The sequence below is a fragment of the Dermacentor variabilis genome, chromosome 10, assembly GCF_050947875.1.
Source record: "Dermacentor variabilis isolate Ectoservices chromosome 10, ASM5094787v1, whole genome shotgun sequence".
In the NCBI taxonomy this organism is placed as follows: domain Eukaryota; kingdom Metazoa; phylum Arthropoda; class Arachnida; order Ixodida; family Ixodidae; genus Dermacentor; species Dermacentor variabilis.
In genome coordinates, this window is record NC_134577.1 from 82,262,979 (window position 1) to 82,287,814 (window position 24,836).

Below are 24,836 nucleotides of genomic sequence, written 5' to 3' on the forward strand. Positions count from 1 at the left end.
AGGTGGTGACGTGGGAGGCAGGACGTCGTGACGTTTCGAAGCCCGTTCCGCGGCTCGCTCGTCCGTCTGCTACGCTATATCGGACCCCGCGCATGCGCGAACTCGCCGCCCAGCGTCAAAGGAAGCCAGCCAGACGCTTTTCGGGTTAACGTCCCTGCCTTCTCTTTCTTTTCTTCTTCTCTCCCCCCCCCCTCCCTGCTTCTGATAAGCTCCCAGATAAGCGAGCGACGCGCAGCCAGCTTCGCTGCAGAACGACGCGGAAGCCAAAGCGCGACAGCCAAGCCCACAGCGCACGCTCCGATTAATCGGCTCTGTAGCGGCAGCCAGGGCCGGTGTTCTACATTTCGCTGCTGGAGTGAACGTACTGCGCGTGCGCGCGCACTGATGTCCCCTCTGAGCGGTTATATGCAAGTTGTTATAGGATACCCCTGTCTGGGCGAAGCGGAGCTGTAAACGCTCCGCTAAAACTCTCTTATAATGGCATCTATCTATCCGGTGAGTTGCCCTTCATTGCCGCGAGTGTAATTGTTCCCGATTTCATTGCGGCGCGCAGCGTATCGCATTAGCGAGCGCGCGCTAGCGATGTGTTCCGCGGGTACTCTGTGCTTTATTACTGTGGTTGTTGTTTTTCAGAAATCTTCTTCCGCTATCGCATGTCGAGAGAAATCTCTTCGCGCCCCCTCCCTCCTCCCTCCGTGCCCAACTTCAGAATGCCGTACAAACCCACATTCCATCCTATCTGTATACCGACGATCAAAAGAGTATGGGCGAAGGGCTGCGCGAACAATGAAAGAAAAAAAAATGATAGAAAGAACAAACTTCCTAGAATTAACCGAGATGTTTGCTGTTCCAAGTCTTAACTGCAATCTTTAGTTTCAGGTAAAGTGCTGAGGCATCGATGAAACTTCGTTTTTTATCTCTATCTCAGATCACCCCCTTCCCCCTCTCCCCCTCCCCCCCCCCCCTGATCCGCATACCTTTGGTCATGGGTGTGCGTACAGTCGGCGCCCGGGTTGGCTCTTTCAACTTTCAGAAAAGCGCCCAAACACTTTCTCCTCTCTCCTGTGTAAGCGGGTGCTGCCGCCGTTGAGAAGAGGCAGGACACCGTGAATAGTAGCGGTGTCTTTCACTCTGCACTGCGGGGTCTCGCGGTCCGGTCCAACGAGAAAGAAAGAAAGAAAGACGGGGAAGCCCGCTTGCGTTTTTGAAGGAGCGCAACCCTGCGGGCATGCCGGCTTCTGAGAGCGGGTCCGCGCGCGCGGAGGTGGGCAGGGCGCAGGCACGCTTTCTTACCTGCCCGGTGGCGCGTTCTGTTTGGACGCTGGGGCGCCGGTAGACCACCGAACTGCCCTCTCCCGCCCACTCCTCTGTGCCATTCTCACATTTTTTTTCTTTCTTTGTTATCCCCTCTCCCTCTGCCCGCGGCAGTTTGCCTCCCGACCGGCGAAGGCCGTTCAAGGGTAGCCGAGTTCTTCCTCGCTGTTCGGCCGGGGAAGCGCGGTTTCGTCGGCGGACACCAGTTGTGTCCTTGGTTGTAGCAGCAGCGGTAGTAGTAGTACGTCGCGCGCGTGTACGCGAAGCCGTTGTTTCGTAGGACTGCGCTGTTCGGGAGCGGACGATGCGTCCACACTTGGTGGATGACCGGTCATTACGGGATCCGTTCGAAGCGGAGCGTCGCGCGGGAGACTCCTTGGAATATGTGCTCTGCTGTGAAGCCCTCCGCGTGAGCTTGGCTCCACCTCGCACCGCGTTCGTCCCGAACCCCCTCCAACTGTGAGAGCAAGGCCCGAGCGAAGTTTTGCGGTAAGGCAATCGAGGCATCCTAAGGTAGTGGGCTCTTGTCCTGTTTTTTTTTTTTTAAATTGTTTGGAGTGAAAGCTCTGACACGTTTCGATTGTGTGACATATCCGCGAAAGTCAACAGTTGTCGAACAGGAAGTGTCTGAGGCTGGGAGTTGACGTTTCGTCGAGAGGAGTCGTGCATGTGCCCTGGCGAAGACTAGACACCTTCTTGTTCGAACACCGTAGGTCCTAGGATTGTATGTTGGACTTGTGTTTTCTAATTTTCTTTCTTTTTCGTTGAACAGCTTGGCTAACTAACGTTAGCTGGGACACGCGGTACATGTCCCGTTATTAGTCCTTGGTCTGTTTGTGCGCTTTGGGCGCTTCAATTCGTAGATTAGGGGACGCTAAGGGAACATTCCGCTTGCGCAAGCAAGCCGCTTGAACCCCGGCGAGATCCAAGGAGAGCTTGAGTTCTTGCGTGTACGTAGTTTGAGTGCGTCCTCTATGAACTTCCCGCAACTCGAGCAGCCGACTACAACTAAATCCTTGCCTACGACCTCAGTTGCTGTGTTCAAATAAGCGAAACAAGACGCATACGCAACAGACAAAGAAGGTACAATGGATGATTGCTGGAGTAACAGCTGAACCTTGCTCGTTTCGGGTATAAAGTTAATTTGTTTGTCCAGCAACCTTCGCGTGTACTCCTTGTCCTTTATGAGTGTTTGTCTTGCTAATTTTCGTCCTAGTTCATCTTTTATTGCTTGTTATTATGTAGTTTATATTGTGAAAATATTTCGTTAACGCTTGGTAATTGTGTATGGTTATAGTCTGGCATTTATTACTTAGTTTAGGCGGTATTTGTAGTCATTGACCGCGCTGATTAGTCATTTGCGTTATCCATCAGAATATATGCACGTATGAATTTTTTCTAATGCTGTAAAAATGTTTTGATTGATTGATTGATTGATTGATTGATATGATTGAGTGATTGATTGATTGACCCGCCGCGGTGATTACGTAGCTGAGCACGAGGTCTCAGGTTTGTTTACCGGCCGCATTTCGAGGGGAAATGAAATGCGAGAACGCTCGTTCACTTAAACTTAGGTGCACGTTAAACAACTCGAGACGCCCAAAAGTAATCCCGATCCCTCGAGTACACGGTGTCTCTCGTAGCCCGGCCCAGTGCTGCCTTTGTGCTCATGCGCCATCTCGCCCAGCACTGAAGTAATAATTGTTTCCACAAGAGCCGTCGTTCTCCACCGCAAGTCTCCTCGGTTTGATTGATCGGCCGCGTGCCAACCCGCACAGCACTTACAGCTGCAATTTGTTGCAGGTGCTCCGTCATTTTCTCTAGCAGGGCTCCGGTGTACAGATTTACTGATCACGTGCCTTTAAGGCCTTAATTTGTCAACTGTGCCCTGCCGTTTTCTCCCAGCAGTGCTCCGGTTAGTTGAGCGATTTATTGATTTACCGATCGTGTACCAACTCGCCCAGCACTTGCGCCTTAATGCGTTACAAGTGCTCCGTGGTTTTCGCTCGCAGGGTTCCTTCCGGTGTGTGGATTGACTGATCGTGTACCATTGGGACTATTACCAACCGGTGCCCTGTCGTTCTCTCTGGCAGGGCTCCGGTTAGCCGAAATTGACTATACCGATCGACTGATTACGTGACGCCAACTCGTCGGGCACCTTATACGCCTTATAAGTCGCTACAAGTGCCGCGTACTCTCTCTCTCTCACGCAGGGTGACGACGGCGTCCCGTGACTCGCCCCTCGGATGGCGCGCGTGGCCCCGAGGGTGGTAGCCGCAGCACCAGCAGCAGCAGCACGGCCGCCGAGCGGAGGGTGCCGGCGCCGCCCCGCCGGGCCGCGGGTCGCCGCCGCCGCGACTGCTGCGGCCTGAGCGGCGGCCGAGCCTCGTCCGCCAGCCGCACCGCCATGGCCGCGGCCCAGTCCTCCTCGGCGGCCGGCCCGGGCCCCGGCGGCACGGGGCTCGCCGGGGCCACGCTGCTGCGAGCCGGCCTCTACGTGCGGCACGTGCGGCACAGGCGGTTCCTCGCCAGGACCTGCCAGGTGAGCACGCGCCGTCGTGGAAGCTATACGCAACGAGTTCTGCCGTCGGTCGTGTATCGCTCCGCGCATTTCGTGGTCGAGTGGCTTGGACCGACAGCTCCGAGTGAGAAAGGCGTGAGGGTTCGACACCTTGCCCCAGTAGCTTTCTATACTTCCGTCTCACAAGTCGTTTGCAGCGCTGCCGAAAGTACCAGGCGTACAAAGGGAACATACTTGCGCATCGGAACATGGTTCCGGACGTAACTGTCTTACCAATGGCAGGATCGGAGAGTTCTGTTTTAGAGCGCAGCTCTGTGGCGCCCGTTCCTGCGTTTCGCGTCGCCGTCGAGCTACGCCGTCGTCCCTCGCCGTAACCAGCTCCGTAGCCGGGGCCAGCGCGCCGCTCTAGCTGCGCGCGCTCCTGCCATCTCTCGCGCACTGCGCGAGCGTTGCTCTATTCGCTCCTCCTCGAATGCCATCCACGTGCGGCGGCAATCAGAGCGCCGGCTCGGTGACGCCTGATCTCGATGATGTGCTGCTGCCCAAGCCGAAGCGCATAGCCGCCGCCGTTCGCCACAGCGTGTACCCCTTCCTCGCCCCCCCCCCCTTCCTCCGTGGCGGCGACCGCGCGCGGTGTGTTCTCCGGTTGCCGAAGCGCCGGCTCGGTATCAGCGGATCATGGTGCGCGCTTCCCAAGCCCAAACGCAAAGCCACCTTCAGTCAACTCGCTATCAGCGTCAGCGTCGTCAGTCAGTATGGCCAATATTCTAGGGGCCATAGTCAGTACCTGCGTCTTGTCTTGCCGGACATGCACGAAATCACTATGCTTCAAAAGGCGTCTTGCACAACATGAACAGTTTTGCACCATTTAATTACACGCTTCACGACAGCTTCGGTTCACGTATATGTTCCAACATGTGCGCTACATCTGCGTATTTCCCCCCCTGTTCTTATGCTGAAATATTTTATCAAATACAGAAAGCTTCGACTTAAAGGACCATGAAACGATCTTGACGGTTTTGTGCAAACGTACTGAGTTGCTAGGGTAGGTCCTTCTGATCATTAAGTGATGCATTCAAGCGCTCCGCGTCATATAAGCGTATAATTTATTATAAGATTTTAGAAATTTTAATCGCTACATATAGCAGCGGCGGCGCTTTCCCGAGTTTTCAGCCGCCCCTTCCCAATTGACGTGGTTAGTCTAATTAACGTCAGTTGGGCGAGATATCCGATTGGCTACCCCTATCGGGTCATCGATAATAGTTCCAACTATATGGTGAACAAATGTTGTTCTCAATAATTGGAATGTTGGTTAATTTGTTTCTATAAAAGAGTAAGTAACAGAAGGAGAATACACAACGACAATCTATCACTACACTCAAGCACTTCCGGCACACAGCAAGTGTCGTCTGCTTGTGTCACGACGTTTTCTGTGTCGACGCGAGCTGCGAGGTCAGTGTTCGGCTCGAGCTTTGTTTTCCCGAGCATCGTGGTTCGCCCTTGCTACATTGTGGGCAGCAAATCTAGCTATCGGCGACATGTCAAGCTGCGACACCGTTAAAACCGTGTCCTTCTACATGCAAGGCAACATGCGAACGGAGTGGCTGCAGCGCATCGGACTGTCGGTATCCGATCGGCGTCAGCATCTACGTTTGCGGCCGTCACTTCACGTCGGGGGATCACTGCCAAAACAGAGAGTATTAGCGCGTCCGGTAAACGAAAGCGCAAGTGAACCGAGCATTTCACCAGACGAGCGGAGGCGCTAACGGGAACGGCCTGCACGGTGCAAGCCACCTGGGGAGGTATTCTGTGGGAGTCCATCTAGTGGACTGTCCATTTCGACTGCTTCTGATTGGCTGGAGCCGCTCGTCTCCTTCTCGCCCGTACAGCTGTACCCAATCAGCAGCTGCCGCCATGGACAGTCCACTAGGTGCACTCTTACAGAATACCCCCCCCCCCCCCAGTTGGTACAGAGCTAAACCAGACAAACCGAGAGCTCACATAGCATTAACCAAGTGTATTCTACTTTGCTGCTAGTGTAGATTTCCGGCAGGAGGGTAATCGCGAACACGTTGCTTTTGCAAATGTTTTACACTTGCTTACTGCAGTAGTAGCTCTGTGTTTGGCTGGTTAAGCTCTGCGCCACCAGGTGGCTGCACCGTGCAGGAGGCTTAGGCCGATCACGCTTACGCTAAAACCCCTTCACCACTATGGTAATACTATGGTTCGAGGGGCTTTAGTTAAAGGGACACTAAAGCGAAACAATAAATTAGTTTAGACTAATGAAGCATTGTTTAAGAACCCTGCAGGCAGTCATTTAAAAAAATATAGTTTGATTATTAGACGAGCAAATCGAGATCCAAGTATCAGTATTTGAATTTCGCGCCGGTACGTCAGCGTGACGTCAGGGATTCCAAAGTATGCTTTCGAATTTGGGTCGCGTTGGCTGAATAAGGGTGCCAGAAACTTGCCATGTTTAATATTTGGTTTCTTTAGAACACAATGTAGTCAATCTGTACCGCTATATATAATTGGTAGGCCCTAGAAGATGCCATCAAAATCCTAGACGTCACAGCCCCCAGGTGCGGGAACTTAAGTAGGCGTCGCCACCCGTATTTCGTTTTTGCGCTTTTTCTGGCTTACTCAGCGTCTTGTCGTTGTAAGAGTGGTGTTTTTGGTGTTGTAGAACGGTAATTTACTGATGCAGAAGAAATCATTTTTCACTTTAGTGTCCCTTTAACGCCTCCACCCATCCGTCAAAGCGCCCAGCTCGCCCGCGATTACCGGAATACCGGACACGCTGGGCGCGCTGCCACAAGACGCTCGCGACTAGCGCTACTTGGATAGCTGTCGCGGAGGGTCGACGGCCAGCAGAGAGGTTGGAGCGGCTTCGGGCGCTGGCTCCAAGACAACCGGAAGTGTAGTCGACACGACGTCACATCGTGGCGCGCAGCGAGTGAAGGCGGAGCTTGGCCCCGATCACTCGGCGAACGAGTTGAGGAGAAAATACACGGTTATGGAGGAGGGTATACCTTGTAATCGTCCGGAACTTTCTTAGTATGAGACGCTTCGCTTAAATTGCGGCGATAGTGTTTTACTTCAGCTGTACCGTACGCGTAGAGTAGGTACAGCTACAGTAAAACATTGTCGCCACAATTTAAGTGAAGCGTCTCGTATTAAGTTTGTCCAAACCGTGTCGGGCACCCTTTAATACCCGTTCGGAAACACGCGCATGCCTCGTGTCTTCATTCGAGGACAGCCGGCAACCTCACCTGCAGGCATGTCATGTCAGGAGAGCATTTCAAAGGGAGAGCCTGCAATTATTACTACATCTTTCCCTCTGTAAACGTATCCTAATTTTTTTTTTTACCGCTGCGCAAGCACTTGGACCTTAGGGTTGTTCCTGGGCACGTGAAATAACGATTGATTGATTATTATTATTATTTGGCAGCGTAAGTAGTGGGGAAATCACCCACGAACGGGCTGCCACATTGCGAGTTATGTGGCGCTCCGCCTACGCCTATAGGTACAGAGCATACCGAGTTACACTTGTGTGCAGGCGCACGCCGCTATGTGCCTGCACGGAGCTCTAGCTCGAGTCAAGCACGCACGCAATCTCTCGTCGGAATTCGGCAAACCGGGGCTGGAATCCGCCATCGCGTGGCGCTCTATATATCAGCGGCCGCTGCAACGAACAAGAAAGATAACCAAACCTCGAAAAAAAAAAGAAAAAAAGAAAGCTGAGCGGAAAGTTAACCCTCAGATTATGAGAGAGAGAGACGACAGGAAATTGGGTGAAATGAAACAAGCGCGAGCTTGACAGACCAGAGAAGAAAAATAAGAGGGGGAGGGGAGTTATGTGATAAGATCATCCTCTAGCCGTTTTATGCGTCCCGGATCGTTTACCCTGCAGTGATTGAATGCGCTGAGGCGCGCGTGTTGAGCGCGCGTGCGTGGCTTGCAAAAAATGACTAAATGTCAAAACGTTTATAAAACGACAACGGCGAACACGAGGAAACACTAACTACATGTACACGCCCGCGTCCTTCACCCGTTCCTTCCTTCCTTCCGGATCACCCGTGACCTTTTCGAGGTTAATTTTCATCTGCGCTCGGGTCGTCTTTCCCTTCGTATTCCTTTTTCTCCCCGCAGATTGCGCAGATTTGGTTGTTCTGTCTTTCGTATTCCTGCACACTGTGTTAAAACTCATCATATTTTACCGAAGAGTCGGAGCCGCCGCCATCTTGAATCCCTTAACGCTGCTATTTTGCTACTCTGTCGATTCGTGTGCATGCATAGGCGCCGACTACGGGGCAGCTCCGGGGTCCGACCTCCCTCCGGAGTTGTCCGAGGGGGGCAGAGCTCCCCACCCCCACCCGGCGAAACCGAAGCCTACACCTCCCCCCCCCTTAAAGTGTTATTACTAAAACATTCTGTTAGCCAAATCTTTTGAGGTTCTTGAGTTGCCTCTACCTTTGCGCCTAAAATTTTATAGCGGCTAAAAGCTTACGTAGGACTTTCAGGCTGACTCCAACCAAATAAGTGAATTTTATTAGCCCGACGTTTCGGAGTCTAGTCGGCACCTTCACTTATTTGGTTGGAGTCAGTCTGAAAGTCCTGAACAATTTCCCAACCAGACAGGTAATTCTGTCGAAATGTTTAGCTTAAAAGCTTACTGCATCATTGTTGACGCGGAGGTGCACGGCTGTTAATTCATGTTTTCGCTTTATTTATGCAAATCCTTACACTAGGAGATCGAGCGCGTTAAAGCAATAGCGGTGGCTACCTCATCCTTATTTTTTCACTTCAACAATTTTTTATAAATTACTATGGGAACACCATGCACAGACACAAAATATGGAATATACAGGTTGCCCCGACTATCATGCACCAAGATTTTAAAATATGCAAATGCCACGTAGCTGGACAGAACCACGGTGATTTTGTTTGCCGTCGCTTGGAGATGCTCAGATTATCTTTTGCATTAGGCCTAACTACATAATTACCCTCAATTAATTAATCAAATTCTCGATATTACAATTAGATGAAAAGCACAATTCGGAAAGTTGTGCAACATGAAAAGCTCCCGATACAGCTTTCTGTTGCTCAATACGTGCTATACATAAATGTGTTTTTCCGCGCGTGAAACTAGCCCGCGAATGCTTCGATCGGCCAGTTCTGAGCGTTACAGCACGCACCGGCGCGCCACCGTGGCGCGATCTCGGAGGCCACGCGAAAGCAGGGGAGCATCGGGCGCACGCCGCCAGACGGCACAGCGTGCACCAGATGGAAGGATGAGAGAGGAGCCCGGCTGCAGTATACGCGGCTGATACGTTGTACGTGACGTGGCATGACACGTGACGTGTTTCAGCGGTGGCATTGGTCGCTGCATTATTGCTTGGATGCTGATCGCATTGATGCCGACACGGTGTCGTGAAACGACTTCTGCCGTAACTTTTTCTCTTTTTTTTGGTATTGTAAAGGGATAGTTTACTACCACGGCGCAAATATATTTTTTTTCTCTTTCGACTCAGTAAGTCGTATCAGTCAATGTACATGAATTTGCAGGGCGCCCTTGAAAGCGCTTAATCCGTTATTCCGCTTGGACGAAAAAAAAAAAAACTGAAAATCACCGGAGTGGCCGGTCTGCAGTGCTGTTTTCTTCTGGAATGAGGGCTACTATCCATGGCTGGGTCACATTCTCGCTACATGTGTTTGTCGCTTCCCATATTTTTTAATATTCCAGGGAATGTCACTCTTGTGTAGGAAGGGCCATTATAAATTTTTTTTCTAAAACTTTGACGCCCCGCGGAAATTGAAGCAAGGCGCCTGCGGACGAGTAATGAAAAACCCAATTAATTAGTGGACTAATTAGGGCGTCGAGCTTTTGTTCTTTTTTAAAGACCGTCACGGCTGCGGCAGAGGTGTAAGTAACCAATGTCAGGGCGACGCATCATCCCCAGGCGTCTTCTTTATTTCATTATTTCTTCCTTTTGTCTAACAAAGAGAGAGAGAGAAAAAAAAAAGAAAGAGCACGCTCAAAGATTGTGTACACATGAGATCTCGCTACGAGCGAGGAAGACGAGGAAGCAGTGCGAAATGGGAGTAACGCGACACCTTGTTTTCCAGCCCGACGATTTTTTTTTTCTCCAGTCGTGGTTAGACGCGCGCTCGAGGAGGTCGCGGGGGAACAGGTCGTGAGCGAAAGTGCGCGTGTATCGCGAAGTAAAGAAAAAAAATAGGAGGAGGGGGGGAGGAGGGGACGTTGAGGGGAGTTGAGGCCTCCCTAGTCCTCTCGGAAGAATCGTGAAACCCGAGGCCGGCGTGTGCGGTTGCGTTGCCCGCTCTCCCACCTCCAACTTGCAGCATGTCGTGAGCGTTACGCGGCTGGGTTTTCGGCGGGGCGCGAAGTGCTGTTCCGTTCCGTAGTCGCCGTGTTGGTACAGGCCCTCTCCCTCTTCTTCCCTCGCCTTTCTCGTTTCGTGTCGCGTTTCGCCTGCTCCCCCCTATTTACCTACGTGCGTCCCTTCCTCCTCCCCCCTCCCTCGAGTTGCGGCCGTTCGTCTCGGACCCGAGTGTCGTTTTTTTTTTCTTCTCGTGTCTCGAAAACGGCGTTTTATTGTGCGAACTCTCTCTCTGCGTTTGCTGGTCGTGGCTACGGCTGTCTTGCCGAGAGGCCATGTGACGCACATGCTCACGCCTGCGTCACGTGGCGAGAGCACGTGCTCCAGTTTTCGTTAAGGTCCGCGCGTGTTACTCGGGAATGGAGCGGGCCAATCAAACGGCCAACCTTGCTACTGTCTGTTGCACGTCGCGCCTGTCTCGGCATACGCGCATATCCTCGCCATCGTCCCTTTCGTTCTTGAATTCCCTCCACAAGCGTGTAGGCCTCGCCCTCGTGATACAGCAGCTGCTTGTATTTCGGCATAGCTCGCGAACGGTGTATAGTGAGTGAACATAAACATATATCAGACGGAGAAACAAATAAAGATAAAGATAACGCGTCACGGGAGGTAAGCGATGATAATCTCTTTCGTTTTTTTTTTTCCCCACGAGAAACGAGATTTTAACTCCCTGCTTCTTGCTCAAATTAACTCGACATTGGATATGGCATTTGACATTAATGTCGTGACGTGTGAGGCACGTGGATAACATTAACATTGCATTAGATTATGCGCTGCATAGGATGACAGGGAATACAAGCGTGCGTATCGCGTTTATTGATGTGGAACCTTTAATCACACGCTTGAAGAAAGGTTCGCTTCACATATGTATTCCCAACAGGCGCGTTGGATCTGCAGTTCCATACGCAGTTCCATACTTCTTTCTTTGCGTGTTTTTTATTTTTCTCGTTTTCTAAGCTTCGGGAAGCCTCGGTCGTCGGCGGGCGCGCACCGCACGGTGGGGGCCTGAGCGCGGACCTGACGTGGCCTGGCGCGGAGGGGAGAGGAGGCCACGCAGATTTTCAATTAATCAGCCGCGCAGCTGAGCGGGTGCATCGAGTTGGAAAGTGGTTCCGCGAGCCCGCGTGTATCCTGTTTCGGATATTCAAGAAGAGGGGCGGGCGGGCTTCAGTGCAGATTGGGCGTCTACGCATGCGGAAGCGTGTTTGTTCCCTCCGCAAGAGGGCAGCAGCTGTCTCTTCACGTGACGTCCGCTCGCGGTTTGCTCTGCAACTTCTGAAGTGGTGTTGTGTAGAGCGGCGGGAACTTACGGTACGGAGAGCTATCGAACGGGGGAAAAGTAATAATAAATAAAAGCTACGTCAAGGACAGCGAATCTGTATGCGCACCGCGTGACAGACGAGGCACTTTTGATTGCGACCGAGCCCGACGCGGGTCGAAATTCTGGATCACGATTGGCTCCCTTCCTCAGCTTGCCTCGATCGAGATGGAGAAATTCGAATGCGACCGGGCTCGAGCGAAAGTGCTCCTTTGACACCGGTTGAAAAAGTGCCACCTTGACACTCTTCGGAACAAACGTGATTGGAGCTGACTTATTCAGATTTAAAAAAAAAAGAATTCAACGAATTTACTGTGTTCTTACGACTAAAAACCTATGCCGGAAGTTGGGGTTTCCCGTAAACATTAATTTATTCCGTACACAATTTGCGCTTTGCTCGTCCCTAATCCGGCTACGGGCATAGACAAAGCTGTGACCACAGTTTATGCCCTGGATTCCGTTGCACCACGTTGCCTCAGAGCTGTGTGGAGAAGTGTGCTTGCGAGGTTGGTGATAACCTGTAAAGCTGTCTTTCCTTCGTTGTCAATTGCTTGGTGGCGAAACCTAGTTTTTAACAACAAAAGCAAAAAAAAAAAAACTGCAGATCCAATACACATTCTGGAATCTGCGCGAAGAGAAGCTTTCGTGAAGCCGTTGATCAAATGAAATAAATTAGCCTATTTCATCCTCGTGTTTATGGCATAAAAGGCTCGAACTGGCGCGTGCGCTCTTGTGCACCCGTACTATGCCTGAAAGAGCTAGCTGGCATTGGCACTAAAGAACTATACGCTTGATTGTTGCCTAGTGGTTAAGGCATCAGGCTGCTGTACCGGGTGACCAAGGTTCCATCCCCCCACCGGGCACATAATTAATTTTTTTTTAAATAAGTGCGAGCTATTTTGCAAGACAGCAGCACCACCTAGCACGCACGTTCATAAAACTCCGGGAGAGTTCGCGAGGGAAGCTTCACTGTATAAAGCACTTTGTTTGTAGCATGATTCCGAATACAACAACCTGAGGCGTGCATTTAATCTACTGATTAGAAGTAACCGTGTTATTTCTACGCAGGCTCACTAGGTATATCTTTATGCATTATTAGATATGTCATGCCTGAGGCCGTATTCTTACTCGATAAATTTCAGTGATGCTTTCACATTAGCGTAACGTGACATCCAGCATGGTACTTGACTGGATCGGCAGACATTTTGCCATTTCACTTCTGTACTATGCAATGTGAAAATAAAGTTAATAGAAGGTTACAGAAAATATGGAGAAGGCGGGAGATGGAAATAAATTCAGGATGATGAGCAAAATGAGAACAAAGTAAAAGCGGCCGCCAATGTTTCGACAAGTGACAAGTCCACTTGTCGAGACGTTGGCTCCCACTTTTACCTTGTTCTTGTTTCCTCATCATTGATAGAAGGTGCGGCATTCATTTTGTCGCAACCATTGGCTTAGGCAATGGAAGCTTAAAAAAAGTGATATCCCTGTGAGTGGCCGGTGAACCGGTCAACAGTGGGAACCTTGATCATTAGCCCACTAACATGAAATATATTCGTGCCACGTGTACTTTAAGTTAGCTTGCTTAAATCGGCTGTGCTTGTGTTTGGCTCATGCAGTACCTGTTGCTGGCAATTCTCTCTGTCACCGTGGTGATCAACGTGATGTTCATTATGGACACGAGCCGAAAGCTCCAAGAGGACTCACCATCCCAGGAAGGTCGGCACAATACTCTGCGTCTACAAGAAAGCCTGCCGAAGACACTCACGATCGAAGTGGTCTCGAGCCAGTCCAAGGTGTCCGTCACTGTCGACGGAACCACGGTAGGTAGTGCAGCCAGATGCGAACTTGCTGAAGAATTCACAGATGTGAACTCACAAGTAAACTCACAGTAACAACTGCTCCATGAGTGACACATATGTAAATTACCTTATATTTGTCCCCCTGAATTCAACTTGCCATTCAATCTTTTGGTGGTTGACTAAGCAATTTCTGTTTTATATTTAGTACTTACATTGATTTCTTGCACTTTAGCATTCAATTTTTATTGGTATGCAACACTAATAAAATGAAGCTGCAGTGTTCTAGAGGTTGTACATCTTATGATAACTGGAATTGCTTCACTTTTCAATAACTGAACACAGCTGTTTCACTCATTATGATACAGATTTGTACTTTATTTTGTAGCAAATGCTTTTTTCACCATTGACAGGTTTGCCATGGCAATGTTACCAATGCTTTCATGTCCCTTATGCTGTTTAACGCATGTTAGGGTCTCTGCAGCTCAGCTCGAAACACGAGATTTAAGCCGAGTGCAACAGAAACAGGAGTGTAGTAAATCACGTGACACTTAATTTGACACATGCTCCAAATTAGAGCTCTACATTCTTTTTCTTCATTTGCTTACCCTGTCTTTTTCTTTATTGTTATTTTTTAAAGATACTGGACGACTCGGAAGACAACAAAGGTCGTGGCATCCATGTCCTTGTTCTCAATCAGGCAACGGTAAGTCAAAACTGCTTGAACAACACATATACTATAGTTTGGAGTTGATAACAGTCATGCCTCTGTAATGTTATTTGATTTAAAGAAATGAACGACGCGGGAATGTGCAATGGGGTGAATGCTCACTGTTACATAGATAAAACCGCCATGTGTATACAACTCTTTATTCTGCTAAACTGCTGGCTCGTTTGTGCTCAAATTTCACATAGAGGTAGGTTTTCAGGCATTACTTACGGTGTTTTCCTCTTCTTACTGCATTTTTTTCTTTCAATATTTTGTATCAATTCATATGCGGTGCATCAAATGAAATATCCGTGATATTTGACTATTCCTATTTTTCTAGTTTTTTTACTGTGATAGCTGTGATGAGCTCATCCCCTCCCTCTCGGCATTATTTATTTTTATTACATAGTGCATACTCTTGGGGGCTCCAAGCAGGAGGGCAACTCAGAATTACAGACCTAATGCAATGCAAAACAGCAACAATAAAAATTACTCTTGGTTAGTGTAATAAGAGCGATACAATAGCTGAGGTGTGACAATTCTGCAGGAATGGAAGGTTGGAGTAGGTAATGACAGTGACTAAGAATATGTCTGGTTTAGTTTGTTTTAATCGTATATGGTGCGTGGATATACTTAAAAGTGACTGTTATGGCAAAATAAGGGTTTAGCGAGTTGGGCCGATGGTTTCTTGTCGGTCTGGTTAGTAAGGGTGGAAGATATGGTGATGGGTTGATGGCAACTTTCTTGTTGAGGAATAAAGAGAGGAATTCAATTGTGGATAATTTTCAGTGTGTTTTAAGTACATATGTGCCATTGGATTTCATTGCTTCAGAAGGACAGTCAGATTGTTAGAATTCGTTATAGATAAACTGGACTGCTTTCTTTTGTATTCCTTCCATACAAGTGGCATGTATACAAGTTTCCATGTACTTATGGCATGTTTGGACATAGCAATTGTAATGTCTATGTACAGTTAGATGAAAAACTAAATTTGCCAGGAAATAGCTTGCCCCACTACCAAAATAACATGGTGCTGACATAAAACAACACTTGGCCTTCAATCCAAGGTGTCTCAGTTCAAAGATTTAAAGGAAACCTTGTAATTTTTGTTACATTTTCTCTCATGTTCTTCTTTGCGAACATTGATACTCTGCTGACATGATTAATGGTCACTGTTAAGGGAAGCGTTACCACAAGTTCAATAACTTGCTGTGTAAAAGAGTACTATATGAGATCAAAGCACATTTTGATTTTGTATTCTCTTGCAAAATTAAATCAGTGGAATCAAAATTCTCTGTCAAACTTTATGGATATAGTGTGAATACAGTCAAAATTTATTTTAATGAAACTGCATTTTACATAAAAATATGTTTGCTATAAGCATAGTATGTTCGTGACATGCTGATACTATCAGCTGATAATTTATATTTACTTCGTTATATTCGTCAATTCTTTCTATCAAGATTCGACTGCATAACTAGCTACAAGGAAGTGGGAAGCAAAGTCAGCAAAGAACATGAAACTGGCATAGCTAGATCCATAGTGCATCAATTGAGCCAACAATTGCCAATCCAAAGCCTTTACTTCTCATCATACTCATCGTTGGGAACCAAAATTCCACCCATATAGCTGTGGAATCGTGCACGTGTTTAACATAGTTGGTGTGAAGGATATACCCTGCGGGCTTTCGATGTTCACCTCGCAACACGGCTGTGAAATATGTAATCCTGCAACTTCCAGTCACATGTATATAGCCACGTTTTCGTGGGACACCACTCTCCCCAGATAATGTAAACCGAAAGCGATGTAACGGTTCTCGAGGAGCCCGCTTCCCATAAGCACTCTGTTCGGGGTTTTGTGACCACGAGCATCTCAATAAATGTTTCTCTTCATCCGTCTGATCCTGCGTTCTCTATGCACAATGCCCAAGTTTGTTGAAAGTTGGTAGAAATATCTTCCTTGTAAGTGTGTACGTAATGCCATCTTGTCTCTGAGCCACACATGATGACGACAGTGACCTTGCCATTTCAGGGAAGTGTCATGGCACAACGAATGTTTGACACATATTCACCTCATGAAGATGAAGCAATGGCCCTCTTTCTCAACATGGTCTCTGATGGACGGGTGCTGATCTTCAGCATCAAGGTGAGGAGATCAGTGTGACCTGAAATGTTTGCACGGCCAGGCGAAACAAATGTACTGCCTGTTGGAAATAATTCAGCTCCATGGAAAACAGAGCATGTATGCTGTGAATGTTTTTATCTGTGTCCATTTATTTCTCAGTTCAGGTGGACACCGCTGACACAGAGCTATGTTTCTAAAAATTATGGGGTTTTACGTGCCAAAACCACTTTCTGATTATGAGGCACGCCGATATGTTTCTGCTGGAGAGATATATTTTTTAATAGTTTATTTCAGTGGCAAGAGCCTTGGATTTCTGTTTCCCATCTTTGTTCCTTTTTTTGTACTGTAGTCTTGAGTTATTCTAATTTTTTGTAGCACGAATTTATGCATTGTCAGTCATATAGCGGTGGGAAGTTTTGTTATTAATTTGTTCTCTTTAATGCCAAAGTTCAGTTTATACCCACTGCCTCTTTTACTATGCCTCTGGGCCAAGAGTAATGTGAAGTTAAATGCAAATAACTGCCAAAGTACAATCAAATTGTAGTCAGATCTGATGGGCTATAAACTTGTGTGCTCAAACTTTACATATATATATATATATATATATATATATATATATATATATATATATATATATATATATATATATATATATATATTGATATCTGACTTTCTAGTGTAGTGATATATAGTTAATCTAAAGTCTATGTGTGGACCTCTCTGGTTAGGATGAAGGCACCTTCCAAATGAAGCAGCCGGCAAGGGACTTGCTGAAACGACTGGGGAGCAAGAAGTCACATGTCATCAGCTGGAGGGACATGTGGGGGATGGTAACCCAGAAAGGAGGTGTGTGCCCAGATTGCTGCCTTAATCTTTGTTTTTCAGGTTCATCTGGTGCCTGGACAGTAGCGTGCTTGTCTCTTGTCTTTAGGCGTGAGAAAACACAGTATATTCTTGCCAGGAATGATCTCTTTATTCGCTTGAACGATCGCTTGAGGTGTGGCGTCAATCCTTGCAGTAAGATGCTTAGGTCATGGCGCAGCAACAGAATAAGTTGAACCTCGTTATAAGAAAGTTGACTCCAAGAATAAAATAACTTCATTATATGCGAAATTTGTTATACGTCTATATGCTAACATGGGAGAAAATTCGTTATATGTCATAATTCATTATATCTGTGTTTGTTATATGGAGGTTCAACCATGCTAGTTGCATAACCGTTGGCGAAATAGGAACCCTCAGTTTAAACAGGATGGCCTCAGCCATACCTGCCTGAAATTGTTTCTGGGGCATTGCATTAGTTGCATCTTATAGCTGCAAAAATTACCAAGTTTTCTTTTTTTTTCAATACAAAGCTTTGTTTACACTGTCTGTCAATCATGAAACTTTTCGATCGTTGGTTCCAGGAAAGATGTATGGCGAGACGTACAGCAAGAGCCCCGAGTTCAACAGCTGGGGCGCCCCAGTTCTGCTCAAAGTCGAGGTTCCTCTGGTTCCCGTCGAAGGTGAGAATGTTATGGCTTTAGCAAGGCAACCGTGTTGTTGCAGGTCCTTGTCACCAGCAGTAAGCAAAAGCCAGTATAACATGAATGTATCAACACCATTATAATTGTAATCATCATCCTGAGTCTATTAGAGGTGTACTGCAGGGAACGGAGACCTCCAAGCCTGTTAACTAATCGATCTTTAGTTACCCTGGCCTTGTGCCAGCTGACTCCTTCTTAGTATGCCCGCAAATTTTCTAACCTTATCAAAAAATTTAATCGCCCTCGGCTATACTGGAAGTGGAAGGGTTTCATTTCCCTTATCACCCATGCTGTACTAGAGGCAAATATTAGGTCAAGCTCAAGTTATAAATTAGTGCCCAAAGGTGTCCAAAGCATCACTTCTTGCCAAGAATGGAGTTTTATGTCCATAAGCAAGAAAAGATGTTAACATAAAAACAGAGTTGCTGCCACTGCTGTGAAAATAAGTACAAGCTCCTGTGATGTAACATGTCCCATTTATGATTAGTGAATTGTAGTCAACCGTAGATAACCAAATAAGTTAATTATGGTACATTTTGGCATGAAAGGAAGCGTAGCAGGTAGTAGTACCTAAAGGTGGAGCTATGGGAGACTTAATTCGCTGCACCCAACTTGTATCGCGAAGGAATTTTGCATCCTTTTCAGCTACAATTATTTCTGCAACTTGAATGAAAAGTGAGGTCTCAAGGACAATCTAAATGCCTACACTGTTTGCCCTGTTTGCTTTTGGTGGTCTTTAAAGAGCTTAGTGATGCAACATATTTTCTTTTTATAAGCGTTCTTTATATTCTTCGACTGCACGGAGTGACTGAACCAAGAGAGGAAACCTCAGCCTGGAACCAATGTTTCTTCAAGGGAACTTGTCTTTGTCAGTCAGGACAATTGCTTTCCTTGGCAATCTTCTATAGCTCACTACTCCCCCCCCCCCACATTTTTTTTTCTTTAGTGGCAGAGGAGAATAATATAATTAGGTGCACAGGGTAATTTGAAGGCTGGATGAGGAGGGAAGTTGAACTGTTCGAAATAAGCAATTTGTTTTAATAAATAGATTGCCAGAGGGAGTTGAGAGTTCAGAATAGGGTGTACTGCATGTTCTTCCAAAAAAACAAGGGATGACAAAAAAGATCTTTGTGTCATCAGCTTGGTGGACTTAATTTTCTTATTAAACTGTAAGTAAGTACTAGAGTGGTTGCCCTGATGAAGACAAGTGCCCCAGTCAAAGGTTGCCTCGAGACTAAAGACTAGACTAAAGACTAGTCTCAGACTCAGCCTCAGTCTAAAGACTGAGACTGAGTCTGAGACTGAGTGTCGTCGCTCAGCCGCTGCTGACCACTTCAAGTCCCTGTGTTCCTGAGAGTGAACCCTTTGTCTTGCAGAGAGTGAGTGCGACTGGCCCGACAATGAGGAAAACCATCGTCGCCGGGCCTTCTGCAACCACATCGAGGGCTACGGCAGTGTTTGCAGTTGCGCCGACCCGGCCCCTCTGACGTTCTCACCAGAACCTGTAAGCACGCTGGCAGAGATGCAGAGTTCATACAAGTAATTATCGTGCATGAATTGCAGCGTGGTCTATTACGAAAAAGAACACTTACTCAGTGCTCTTTAAAGAGCAACTCCAAGACTTTTTTTTACATCTTGGACTAACGTCTGTACTCTAGTTCTTGTAATTCTTTCTGTTTGGTTTGCCATGTCGTATTTCTATTGTATAGCATTATTTAAGAATACCAAATACGTAGCAGTGAATATAAATTGAAACTTCTCTTTGCAGTACCATTATGGGCAAACTAGCAGTGATGTCACTGAAATTATTGGGGAAGCTCTCGAACGCGCAAATAGTGATCTGTTTTACTACACAATATTTTTAGAAATGTTTTATTATGAATGACATCTTTTCAAATTCCTGGAGTGTGTCAGTGCCGATTCACTGAGCGTGGATGAAATGGATAGTGATTGTTTGTTAGGTAGTAGCTGCAGGTTTGCCTGCAGGAGACCGCAGCATGCGCGCAGGTGCGTGCACTTTTAAGTTTGTTTACATAGAAGTGTTGAGCCTCGTGACTGCATAATTCAATTGCAACCTCAAATAATGCGTGGGCTTGGCCTTTAATTGAATGGAAATTACTGCAAAAGTGCGAGCTTGAACTTCATTGGCTGATGCTTGCTTAATAATCTGTCCTGCTGTATTAAATTTCTCTAGTCTGCTCGAAAACAAGACGCAATCTTGTAGGTGAATCAGCTGCTGCCTTATATATTAGTCCCCCTTGTACTATCAGCGCGAATTCAAATGCAAAGGTTGTTGCATTTTAACATTCACCTGTGATTGTAAGACTGGCTAAATTCAGGTGCTAAAGCATAGATTCGAGACTCTGTTGTGCTAAGAAACTTGCTGCGAAGGGATTGCTCATCGCAGTCACATGTAGTTAGATATATTCGATGTTCTGAATAGTTTTTTTTGTTTGCATTTCAATTTAGATGCTGATGGTGGATGACGTTGGCAAGAATGGTAATCTCAGTGCACATAAGTGTGAACAAAGGAAGCAGTCAGCTGCAAAATCAATGTTGGATATGGCTGTGGCTGGTTCTTGTTCTTATTGAAGATATTAGATTTTCGCCAATGTTTACATGTAAAGTATGTGATCGCATTGTATCCAATGTAGTCTGCTGGTGTGGTGAGCACGTATGCACCTGCTTCAAGTGGTTTTCCTGTCATGGTGATGCTGCCATCACCCAGCTCAGCAGCTGACAACATGCCACAGTGCAAGCTATGTGCTCATGTAGTCACTACGTGTTGTGCTGACATGATGTCATGATGGTTAGTTATTCTGATTGCATCTTGACAGTCATACTCACTTTTGTAACACAATTAATCAAAAGGTGTAATGTTTTACTCTGCTTGCGAACATGACTACTACAGGTTTGGTTTGCACAATGATACAGCTGTGTTCAGCGGTCGCTTGTTTTAATGCTGTGCACATTACAACTGCAGTACTGCCACAATAAGGAATTTCACTGGCAGTGGCTGTTCATGTTGTGACTAGTACTGTTGTTTTGTGCATGCCTACTGTCATCAATCTCTTTCTGGCCATTCACGACAGCAGAACATTGGTCCTATTATCATATGACTGGCTGGTTGTGTGACAGAAGTGCAGTGGATAGCAAGCAGGGTAAAAGGTCACATTTCTTGGATCAATAGTGTTGCAAAAGTGAATGTGACTGTAAAGATGTGATCAGAATGACTAACCATCGTGACTGATGTGTTTGCCTTCATCTTAGTTGAATGCATCAAAACAATGGGCTCTCAGCTCACCTGCAAATGCAAAAGCCAGAGAACTGAAACTGCTAGTATTCTCGTAGTGAATATTTTGCATGTGAAATTTAAGTGTGATGTAAACAATAGCTGAAAGCTTTTAACAGTGAGCGCTGATGGTCTCACCCCCTAGTCATACTGATGTCTGTCAGGACCTCTAGTGTCTGTAGCAGGACTCTCAAAGCACTTTGCAAGAAGTTTATATTGCACCACCTTCAGTGCTTCGTATTATGGGCAGAATTTCAACTGTTTACCTTTGCACTACTTCGTGCCTTTCTTTTTTCTTTTTCTTTATTTATCTCACCAACTGTTACCTCCTGCTGTGTCCAGGTCCCCAACAACAGGGTAAAGGACGTACCAGTGGCCATCGTTGCCAGTAATAGGCCCCACTACTTGTACAGGTCAGTAACATCCTTGTAAAGCTCTACTCTGAAGCAGCTAGGGTTTCTGTGTTTGGCCACTTTGCACCAAATCGGCTACTGCAGGAGCCTCTCATCGACAGAAGTGTTGGCTAGTACTGTACTGCTTGTTTACCTCTTGGCTGCATTTAAAAGTGAGCTCAAGTACTTCAGTACACCAATAAATTAGCTCGTAATGTTACATTATTCATAAACAGTAATAAGATTTATAAATAAATAAATAAATGAACAAACAACCAAACAGTTATGTTCTATACTCTGTAAAATTCACATTGCAAAGCTAATGTTAATAGTCAATGCCTTAGTTTCCGGACTATCAAAGGGCACCTCGCAACCTAAGTTATTGGCGCAGGGTACGAGTGTCTGACCCAATTGTTTAGTGGCAGTTTGGTTACTTTCTTGGCTACATTTCGGCCTACTTTTGGACAGTTTATCACTGCTTTTTGACTTTGGTAACTAGCAACCCCACTTTCAAGCATGTTTCTCGTGCTCACATGAGTGTTATAGTACACTGCAATTTGGCTTGTTCTTTTTTTTTCTCATTTGCCCTCTTATTGCATTGCAGGATGCTTCGGTCACTGCTGTCAGCTCATGGGGTGAATCCCAGAATGATCACAGTATTTATTGATGGGTACTTTGAGGTATGGCCACGATCCATGCTTATCTCACAGCACGTTTTTCAGTGTAACATTATTTGCCCGAAAAAGCAGCACAGTTCGCAATTTGCCTCTGTTTGCTCATTGTGATGTGTTAAACAATGTAAACTTAAAAGCCATGAATTTCTCACACAGCTGCACTCGTGCACAAGTGTCTCGTGTAGTTTAGGCTTTGACCTTCTTGTTACAACAATTAATCAGTCCTACCTGCGACGATTTGTGCCCGGTGCAGTCTGTGATGAGCTCAGATCGACATCAGTTCAAACACTTCCACATGAAGTTGCCGATACCCTGGACTCCTCATTTGGATCCCAGTTTGTTAAAGGTGTAATGACACATATTTTCGATGTTGTAAAAGTACTGCCATATGCTTCCCCCACGTTAAGAGACGACAGTTGGCAAATATGAAGGGTGGGAAACACAATATATTTGAATTTGGTACTATGGTTAGTCTCTACCATACCTGGTGTCACGGCCATTGTTGTGATGTTGCGACACAGACGGAAGTTTGATGATGTCATGTAGTGTAAAGGCTTGGCATGATGTTGTTACTCCTAAAAAAAGTTCATGAGAAGCTTGTTCATAGGAACAAGTATTGTAATAAATTATTAAGGCTGTTCTGACACCGGCTACTATGTTTTTTAGGGTTTATATGTTTCTCACCTCCATTTACTGCAAAAATAATTACAAACGATAACTTCAATATGTCACTTCAGTACTCCTTGAAGCAAGATGACTACAAGTGGTTTGGTTGGTGGAATTTTGCATGTCCGATTTTTATTGCATATCATTGGCCATGGTAAACGTGACATGGAAAGAACGTCCATCTTATCGATGAAATTTTGCTGATTTCTCATGGTATGGAAAGTACCAAGATGAGGCTGGTTTACCTTGTGTTGAAGCTGTGTTGAGGTGAAGACAATGGCAAAAAAAAGCGTGTTTTCTAGTTTTGTGGTAGCATGCGAGAAATCCAAAGCAGTTTTCATATTTTATTTTTATCGGGTTAAAAAAAACAGATCTGTCTATGTAGCTCAGAGCTTGACTTGATTGCCGATGCTACTGGGTGTGATTTAATTTAATGAGCAAAAATTTGCTAAAGTCTTGTTTAACCAAACATAGTGCTCCATCTGTACTGACGGATTACACAGCTCAAATTCAGAACTGTGATGCCTTCATAGATTTAGGCGATCTTGAGTGTGCATCATTTTCTGTTGGTGTTGGTAATTTGCATCTCCCCTTTTAAATGGCAAAAATTTCATTTTAGAAAAGCGCTAACTAGCTTTTCATAACCAACCTATCAACCAACAGCTAATCTAGGAGGTTCTCGCTTGATTTTGTTACATTCTGTTAATGTTTAGACTGTTACTAACTGGTGGGCCATGCATTCAAAGAGCCAGTATCAGTTTCACATTTTCATTTGTGCGTAAAACTCATTTGCAGGAGCCACTGGAAGTCACGAAGCTGTTCAACATTAGGGGAATACAGGTGAGTGGGGTGTTCTCCTTGCCATTGCTCATGCAGTATGCTGCATCAGACAATTACAATTTCAATTGAAATTTTATGCAGCATTATGCCCATGTCAGGTGTGCAGGGTAAATGCCAGTCAATGTCTAGCACCTCAAGTTTCGATTAGCTGTGAATTTGCTGCTAAATACAAACACTGTCGATGTCATTGAATGTTGCAATGACGACGGATGCAGTGAATGCAGTGAGTTTGACAATCATAATGTCATTTAAAAATATTTAGTGGATATAAACATTCGAGAAGTGACACTAAAACAATAATATGCATATTTTATGTAGAACTTTGTCAGTTTACTTCAGAACTTGCATTTCATGTGGAACTGTACTCGTTCAATGGCAACATGAGTTGTTAATGACAATAATTTTAATGCTGTTAAAGTTATCCATGTACCGTGCAAGTGACATTCTAAAGCATCTGGCAGATAACTCGATTTTCTTTTGTGCCCACTTGGTACAGATATGAGATTCTATGTTCTATTCTATTAGATTCTATGATGCTATTGTGTTCCATGTTCTTGCAGCACACGCCAATAGGCATGAAGAATGCTCGGATATCTCAACATTACAAGGCTAGTCTCACTGCAACCTTCAACCTCTTTCCCGTAAGTAGCTGACAAGAATGCGAACGTATAAATGGCATAGAAACAGCACTGATAGGCTACTTGGTTCCCTCACACAACGTGAACCCCTGGAATGTAGAGTAAAGAAATTTAAACAAAATCATGAGTTGCTGTGAGCTGTGGCTTGCGCTGAAGATGCTGTTAAAACTTGTTGCATTCAAGTCACATTCAGCATCAGAATACCTGCATTATGCCCATTATATCCCATTAATATGTTTTAAGCATATTGTTGCGTGCATGCTGCATGATATTGGCAAGAAACACTATAGATTTACTTTGTTATATTCAATAAATTGTTATACTGAGGTTCTTCTGTTTTGCAATTCTTGTAAAGATATTCAAACCCTAAATAAAAATTCTGCTTCCAACAGTCACTACAATTTAATGTTCTCTCTAAAATGCAACAAATTTCATTGAAATTGGTCCAGGGGTTATCTCGGAAAAGTATTTCCACTTTTTATGTGTACTATATATCAATAAGCGGAATCATAGTTGGGCCTGAGCCAAAGCTTCTTCTTAATATTATCTCTCTTCGTCGACTAAGTATTGGTCATAGTTTGTAATTATTATTGATATCAGCCATCTCTTCTGATGCTGC

At 45.9% G+C, this 24,836-nt stretch overlaps 1 protein-coding gene across 2 annotated transcripts in view; it reads left to right on the forward strand.

Annotated features, from left to right (window-relative positions):
- LOC142560729 (protein O-linked-mannose beta-1,2-N-acetylglucosaminyltransferase 1-like) overlaps nt 1-24,836 on the forward strand; it is a 288,835-nt gene that overhangs the window by 254,836 nt on the left and 9,163 nt on the right. For both annotated transcript variants that reach the window (XM_075673024.1, XM_075673025.1), the window contains 11 exons: nt 3,528-3,856; nt 13,177-13,380; nt 13,997-14,062; nt 16,097-16,210; nt 16,918-17,035; nt 17,596-17,694; nt 19,092-19,219; nt 21,350-21,420; nt 22,004-22,079; nt 23,535-23,579; nt 24,140-24,220. In XM_075673024.1, the coding sequence (XP_075529139.1) occupies nt 3,722-3,856; nt 13,177-13,380; nt 13,997-14,062; nt 16,097-16,210; nt 16,918-17,035; nt 17,596-17,694; nt 19,092-19,219; nt 21,350-21,420; nt 22,004-22,079; nt 23,535-23,579; nt 24,140-24,220 (1,137 nt within the window). In that variant the 5' untranslated portion in view covers nt 3,528-3,721. The remainder of the gene's footprint in view (nt 1-3,527; nt 3,857-13,176; nt 13,381-13,996; nt 14,063-16,096; nt 16,211-16,917; nt 17,036-17,595; nt 17,695-19,091; nt 19,220-21,349; nt 21,421-22,003; nt 22,080-23,534; nt 23,580-24,139; nt 24,221-24,836) is intronic.